This window comes from Geospiza fortis, unplaced genomic scaffold, assembly GCF_000277835.1.
Source record: "Geospiza fortis unplaced genomic scaffold, GeoFor_1.0 scaffold491, whole genome shotgun sequence".
NCBI classification, from domain to species: Eukaryota; Metazoa; Chordata; class Aves; order Passeriformes; family Thraupidae; genus Geospiza; species Geospiza fortis.
The window spans coordinates 817,765-825,606 of NW_005054390.1; the positions used below are offsets into that span (position 1 = coordinate 817,765).

At 35.8% G+C, this 7,842-nt stretch overlaps 1 protein-coding gene across 1 annotated transcript; it reads left to right on the plus strand.

The window, feature by feature from the left end:
* The first annotated feature begins 883 nt into the window (after positions 1-883).
* Positions 884-7,590, plus strand: MLANA (melan-A). Its single transcript, XM_005425580.2, has 5 exons — positions 884-948; positions 1,842-1,940; positions 4,104-4,200; positions 6,278-6,379; positions 7,321-7,590. The coding sequence occupies exons 2-5, from the start codon at positions 1,867-1,869 to the stop codon at positions 7,387-7,389; spliced, it is 342 nt and encodes a 113-aa protein (XP_005425637.1). The 5' UTR covers positions 884-948; positions 1,842-1,866; the 3' UTR covers positions 7,390-7,590.
* The last annotated feature ends 252 nt before the right edge of the window (positions 7,591-7,842 follow it).

The window sequence follows — 7,842 nt, forward strand, 5'->3', positions numbered from 1 at the left end:
AATGCAGACCCAGAAAAACCAACGACTGGTACCCCCACAATTGGTGCCTCATGTGAGGAATTTTCTATTGAGTCTGTCAGCCATTTTCACTATATTTAGAGCCCTGTGCACAGCTTCAAAGACAAGTAAAAACTTAAAAGTATTTATTACTTCAAACTTAAAAAAAAATTTGTAGAGGGATAGAGAGGCTCAGATTAATGATTCATTAGGACAAATGACAAGCAGAACATGGTTCTTTTATCTCCTTGCTCTTTTGGCAGTAACTCACTGCTGGTATATCACAGTACCCAGACCTCTGAATCAATCACAGACTGCCATTTCTTGCCTGACCTTGTAAATGGAATTACTACAGTGTTAACACAGGCAAAGGCCAGGCTTCATTAGTTCTGCAGCCCATGGGATGTACCCTCTTTTTGTTGCAGTATTTGCTTCTCAGTATAGAATTAAACTGTACTTACCTTAATCTAAGACACTTCTGTCACAGGGTAATGAGCTTTGGTCCATATATACTATATTGCACAGTGTTAAAATGGTGCAAAAAGAGTGCATAAACAAAGCTATAGTAAATACATGCAAAAATACCAGTCCTTGTAACAACATAAGCAGCCTTAGATGAAAACATGTTTGAATCTAGAACCAGTCTGCCCACTCTAGGAGCTTGTACTTATTGGGCAGGTAAAAAGGTGTTGGGCTGTCTCTCAGAGCACATGTAATTAATCAAGAAATAACAGATTTTTCTGCTGCTTTTTAAGAGGGAAGGATGCAGAAGAAAATGAGAAGTTGTCTCCTTGCCCCTTTCATGCTAATTAATGCATTCAGAAGCTGAACTGAAAGGAATTTAAACTCGTGATAGTCATAAGAGGACAGATCAAAGGAGAAAAAAACAGACCAAGTAAAAGAAAGCTGCACATGCCTTCAGTTAACAGACAGAATACAGGTCTGAAGGAGGTAAGAATTATATTTTTTGTTTTACACAAAGTTTTCAGCTTTGTTTAAAAATTATGCTTTAGAAGAGGCTTCACTGTCTCTAAGTGAACTCAATATGCTTTATTTCCTTGGCTAGAATTATCTTCAGTAAAGTCATTGTGTTTTCCAATTTACCTGTATAGGGTGGGTAGATCAGTGGGTTACAATCAAGTAGGATCTGTTGTTGTGGTCTTCACATTACAGAAACATGATTACATGTGGATTTCTTCTTCACTATATTTGATTGAATAGATTTTTAACTGTTCAGACAGCTGTGATTAGCACCTTAAGATTGGGAATAAAGATTGTAATATAAATTACAATTTTATTTACAACGAAATAAATTACTACACATCTGAGTTTACATTGTCAGCAGACATAAATCAGTATTCCCATCTGAAATTCAACAGATCTCTGAGAGTGTCCAGTGACTGAAAACCTATATCCTGATTGTTTACAGGGAATTACAGAATAGAAAAACAACTATTTTTAAGATCAGTATTATTTCTTCTTCTAAATAGTTTTTCTTGTCCAGGAAAATTGCCTCTTTTTCTATATTCTCGATTTTGCTTTAGAAATCTGCCATCACTTGGTACCTAAACAGACTACATCAAATTCTGCAAACTCTGTTACACTCAGTTGCAAACAACCTTGATGTCAGTGATGATACTAATATGTAGACTATAGTTATGGTTTTTAGCTTTATCCTAAATTGGGATTTAGTTGTGTGTGTATAGGAATCTACTTGATTCTGAAAATATCAGATTATCCTGCCTCTCTAAAATGCTCCCATTAAAACAAAGAAGCTGAAAATATAAAGCTTGAATGGCAACAAATTATTTATCACACTGACACACTGTCTTTCTACCCTGTAGGTTTGAGCAGGACCAACCTCACAAAATGCCCAGAAGATATAACCACCCGGACAGCAACCACTTTAGAGGGAAAGGACATGTCTATTTTGCAGTGGAAGAGTAAGTGTAAATTAAAACCTATGTTAGCATGTAAACTGGTGAAAGAATTTGTATTGAAAGAAAACCAGAAAATTGTATCAAAAAAATTCACTGTTGTATATAGATGGAGTGCCTTTTAACTATCTTATAGGTGTCTCTAATGTTTGTCAAGGGACAACCTTAGAGAGCCACCAATGATAAGAAAAATCAGAATTGCCAAATTCAAGAATCTAGAGTTAAATAATATGATCACAAGTCATCAGCCTTTGCCAGGTTTATTGAGGCTTATTTAGAATTTACTTTTAAGGCTGTTGCAAGATTATCTGTACCCTAAATCTCTAGATTCACAGACCTCTCTTAGGAACCTCAAAGAGACATTGTCTCACCCTAAAGAATGGTGGAAACCCCCCAGAGAAATGGTTAAAAAAAAGAGCAAAAGACATCAGTGCCATACAAACATGACTCCCAAATTGTTTCTGGCAAATATTTTTTATCTTTGAATTACAACAAAATATGTTTGGTCTGGGATTAATAGAGACACTACCCAACTGGTGATGTTTTACTATATAAGGCAAGTAATTCCAGTGTGCTTGGGAAATCTGTATGTGAATTGTGCTAGTACTGGCTTACTCGGCCCCAAACTTAATGACTTGTTGCAAACACTCATACTGCAAGATAGCTGCTCCTTCATCAGCCCGGGCAAAAAGAATAAACAAAGGGAAAAGCTCTCTAATAGTCCATCCAAAGCAGTTCAGTTCTTTAAAAAAAAAAAAAAAAGCTGGCTAGTCATGTTTCAGCACTTGAAACTAGGCATGCTCACCTCTAACTGCTTTGAATCCTAGTAGCTGCATCTGTAAGTAGTTTTTCTAGATATGCAAAAGTGACCCTCTCCTTCCAGTACCAGACGTATTCTAGATATGAGCCCTAGATTCTTAGCAGCACAACTTCAGCTTTAACTGGAATGGCAAGAAATCGCATAGACACTTTCCATACAAGCATGTGAGTAGTTAGGGAAGGAGTTAGATGGCAAATGTGCAGTCAGAAGTACCAGCTCCAGAAACACATCCTGGGTTTTCTCCTAAATTTGCCCTAAACCAGGACAGGGGCATACAGGCTAATGGACAGCTAAAACAACACAACATGTGACAAGCAAGAAGTCTAAAAATGTAGAGAGAGCACCAGTTGCCTGGAGAAGTAGTCCCTCCAAGTTTCGGCTGTGCTGGCAAGAGTAGGAAAACCAGTGGAGCCATCTCACAACTTTGGCTGTATCAGAAAGTGACTGCTGTGAGCTCTGTGTATGTTAGAATGGGTTTGTTCTGATTCACATAGCAATTTTTCCCCATACTCTTTTCCTTTAATCATTTCATATATTCTTCTGTTCCTGAACAGGGAAAGAACAAAAAAAATGGGGAATGAATTCAGTATTTCTCAACAGGTGGATATTAACACTAAAGGAAGGCTTTTTGTGACTAGGAAATTTGGAATTACTTTGTCAGTTTGCTTTATGATGTAAAGTGGAAATGTGCTGCTTCTGCCAAGTCCTCAGCAAGCAGTGAGGGAAGGGTGTTTTACAGCACAATTTGCAAACCATATTTTCCCTAAAATGACCCAGTGACGCCAACAGTGTGCTGAGTATGTCATGCAAGAACGAAATCCTTATAGAGGTCTTTATGAATAATTCAAAGTTTCTTACTCATGTTTTAAGGTTGCAATGTGTTTTATGCATCAAAAAAACTCTTCCTTCATTAGAAGTTGTTGCAATATGATGCAATTAGGATACATTTTAAATACTTGCTGCCCAAAGAAATTTAGCAGAGAAACATGAGCTGCATCATCGCAGATGTCGCATTTAATTTAATTCACATTCACTTGCAATATCACAATGCTGTGATTTAAAAGACTGACAGACAGGTATGTTTTTGGAATTAGTAGTCACTGGTAGACAATTATTTTCAAATAAATATATTTTTAAAATGTTTAAGAACTTGGTAGAGAAATTAGCTAACAGCTAAGTCTATAGAAACCAAATGAAGTTATTGATACTTTGACTATTTTCTGAGGTAAATTCTGCTCCATGGCTTCCTCTGATAAAAAGTTGATGACACAAACTTTTGGTCTAACCATACTTGCTCCTGGGAGGATGCATCTAGTTGTGGTGCAAATTTTGTTTTGCTTTCCCAACAGAGCTCTGGGTATTGGACTTTTCATTTTGGTGCTGGCAATTTTACTTGCCTTTGGCTGCTGGTATTACAAAAGACGTAGTGGCTACAAAAGTCTGCGGGTAAGTGTTGCAGCTCATTTTCTCCCATGCTATTATTCTGACAACCTTGATTTGCATGACAATAATGCAGAGAACATCAAATCTGTAACAGGACATCACTATCTCAAGCAATATTTACACTGACATATGTCACAGACAAAACCACGTATGAAACACAACCTGCCCCAAAGAACATGCAAGTCAGACAAAGGAATAAGAGGAACCGGAAGCAAAGGGACATGAAACCAGTTGCCCAACTTCTCACAACACATCAGTAAAAAAATTTATCTGTAAATTTTGTAAGATCAGTAAAAAAAATTATTTGTAGAAAGTATTCTATCTGTATTTACACAAAACAAAGAGACATTCAGCATCCTTTCATTTAAATAAAAGTAATAAATTCACTGTTCATGAGATTTACCCCTAAATAAGGGCTAAATTAGAGTAAATCTAGGAAAAAGAGAAGAATAATTGTTACAAGTAGGTAAATACGCTCACCTATGGGTGATGTGAGATTCATACATACAAAATTCGATTTGCAGTTTTAAGATTTACAAAAAAGTGGGATGGGTTTGAGATTTGTTTTCTAAAGACTACTTTAAAAATATTTTCATTTGTGTCTTCTTAGCAGCTATTTAAAAAAAAAGGCACAATCTGTCCCATAACAACTGGTGTTAGAAGTTCCAAAGCTTTATTTTTTAAGTTTTGCATCTCCTATGAAAGGGAGCTTTTTTAAATTTTTAAAACAAAAGCTTGTTATGGTTTAACCCCAGACAGCAATTAATCACTGTGTAGACACTCGTTTATTTCCCACTGCCACCCTGGTGTGGAGGAGAATAGGAAAGAAAAGGTGAACTTCATGAGTTAAATAAGAACAGCTCAGTAATTGAAACAAAATATAATCATCTACTACTAATGATCATCATAATGAAAAGGTGAGAAAGAGAGGACTAAAACCCCAAAGGAACAAGTGATGCCCAAAACAGTTTCTCACCACCCCCAACTGATGTCCATCTCATTCCTGAGCAGCAATCAGCCCCTCCCAGCCAAATCCCTTATTTTTATACTGAGCATAATGTTCTCCAGTGTGGAATGTCCCTTTGGCTAGTCCAGGTCAGGTGTCCCAGCCATGAGCCCTCCCAGTTTCTCGTGCATCCTCTCTGTGGCAGAGCACGAGCCACTGAAAAGTCCTTGACTTAGAGCAAGAGCTACTGAACAAAAACCAAATAATCATTTAGCCAGCATTAGTCTCATAACGAATCCAAAACAAAGCACTGTACCAGCTGTTTAAAAGAAAACGAACTCTACTCCAGCTGAAACCAAGACAAAGCTTTAGGCAAATACGTGTTTTACAGTATCTTTTAGTTAACCTAATGTTTTGAAGAAGACATAAGTAACTGTTTGGGACTAAAAAACCCAGCAAAGGTCTCATTTGAGTCAGCAAATCCATGTCCTTGCTGTTTCTGGTAACTTAGTCTCTTTCTATCCAATCATCCAGTTGTCTATCCAATACATATATCAACTGGCAGAATACCTAAAAGCTGAACTTTCATAGTGAAATGTTGCAAAAAATGAAGGTAATACTCAAAAAAACCCTTCAAAAATCAAACCAAATGCCTGCTTTGTAAATGATGGCAAACAGCATAATCTGTTTTTTAATTACTTCTCATGAGAGATTTCTACTTTCTGATTTTGACAATCAATTTTTTCTTAGGCTATTTCTGGCTAGGGGAGAACTGGTACAGAATGTGTACAAAAGAAATGCTGAAAAAAATGGAAAACAAAAAGGTTCAGGATTAAGGAAAGAAATAGCTGGCATAAAAAATAGGAGGCATTTGGGTACATGAGATGTCAGTTCCTGCATCAGTCTGAAAAATGCAGTACTTATTTTTCTGTCAATGTAGTTGGATTACACAGGAGAGAGAGCATTTGTCTCAGCAGAGACAGCAAAAAGTGTTAGGTGAGGTATCTTTCTTACTTGCATTGTCTCTAATCCCAGATTCTAATACATACTGTATATGTGCTGTCAAATTTTGCTCCAACTTCACAATCTCTTCTTCCTTTCACCTCCCCCATATTTCTTTATGATCTGTCACAGAGCAAAAGCTCTAGTGTGAGCACAGTACGAAATGTGGTAGGTGAGGGAGAAATACTGGACTGCAAAATGGCTCTGCAGGACTACAGAGACTTTAATTCTGTGGTAAGTTGCAACTCAAGACCTCACTTAAAACTGAGTAAGACATGGTGAGATAATCACTTGATGATTTCTCCCATGGTGTATTCTCTCATACTTTGAGACTTCAATATCAACTTAGAAAGTAGTATTTGGAAAAATTTGTACCGTGAAAAACTAAAAAAAAAAAAAAAAATTACATCTACTATTTAGAGTCCTTACTTTAAAGTTATTTTCTTCAATTTATATTTATTCTTAAGTTGTATGATCATTTCGCAATCTATTAGAATGATGCAACACCTGAATGCTGAAATATACCCCAAAACCCCAAACATGTCCCTAACTGATTTTCTGCCATTCAGACAAACAACAAATAAATTGTGTCTGTACACACTATACTCTGATAAGCATTATCAGAGAATACTATAAAACTTCAATGTGTTAGCTCTTCTAATCATTACAAAAAGATGGTTATATTTAAACTTTCAATTTTCAAAAAGGCAAATTAAGTGATAAGTATATATAAATGGGTGTGTTTAAATTGCTTTAGAATTGAGAAGAGGCTAATCTCAAACATTTAAAATAAGCTGTTCAAATTTTTACCACTAGAAATACAACAATATGTCTGCATCAAGACTCTTAAAACCTTCAATATTTGTCTGAATTATCAATATAAAACCATCCCATATATAAAAAAAATTATTCCTGCCTTTTTAACATCGAAAATTCTCTCTTTGGATGAACAATGGCAATAAAGTGAATCTGATGCAAAACCAGAAAACATACTACCAAAAAGTAACATTAAAAAATAGACTCAATGAATGAGCTTGGCTTCTTGAAGTCATAGAACTGTATCAAATATGGTGGTAAATAGCTTGCTGTGTGTTTAATGTCATTTTCTTGTCATTTTCCTTGTAATTCAATTGTGATTTTTTTTTGATCTTTCACACCCATTTTCCTTACCATAGGTACCTGATGCTCCACCAGCTTATGACAAAATTGCTGTAGATCAGTCACCACCGCCTTATTCACCATGACAACTTGAAATTTGAAACCATAAACATACTGATTCCATTTACTCATGCTCACTCTTTATTTCCTGTATATGCTTAACTTCCTTAAAGCTACAATCATATAAAAGAAAAAAACATGTCTTCATTAGCAGTTGCTGAAAACTATTCCTGCCTAATTTACACAACTGGTCCTTGAAATGCCTTAATAAATCTGAATGTGCTTTTGTTTAAAGCTTTTCACTTCTTGCAATCAGATTAATACATTATGGTCTGGTCATCTTGAATCCTTCACACATCTACATAGATCTGTAGTGACATACTATTCAGTATCAATCAGAGTAAAAAGTGACAGCACCTTTGTCTTCATCTTTCCCTTTCTTTAAAAAAATAACAAAAAGCCCCAAAAAAACAAAACAACAACAGACACACACACAAAAAACCCACCAAAAAACAAAACCAAAAAACTTCAAACAACTA

Coding starts and splice junctions, on each gene's coding strand:
- MLANA (XM_005425580.2), top strand. CDS start 1,867: ATGCCCAGAAGATATAACCACCCGGACAGCAACCACTTTAGAGGGAAA. Junction 1,941..4,103: donor GTCTATTTTGCAGTGGAAGA/GTAAGTGTAAAT, acceptor CTTTCCCAACAG/AGCTCTGGGTATTGGACTTT. Junction 4,201..6,277: donor GTGGCTACAAAAGTCTGCGG/GTAAGTGTTGCA, acceptor GATCTGTCACAG/AGCAAAAGCTCTAGTGTGAG.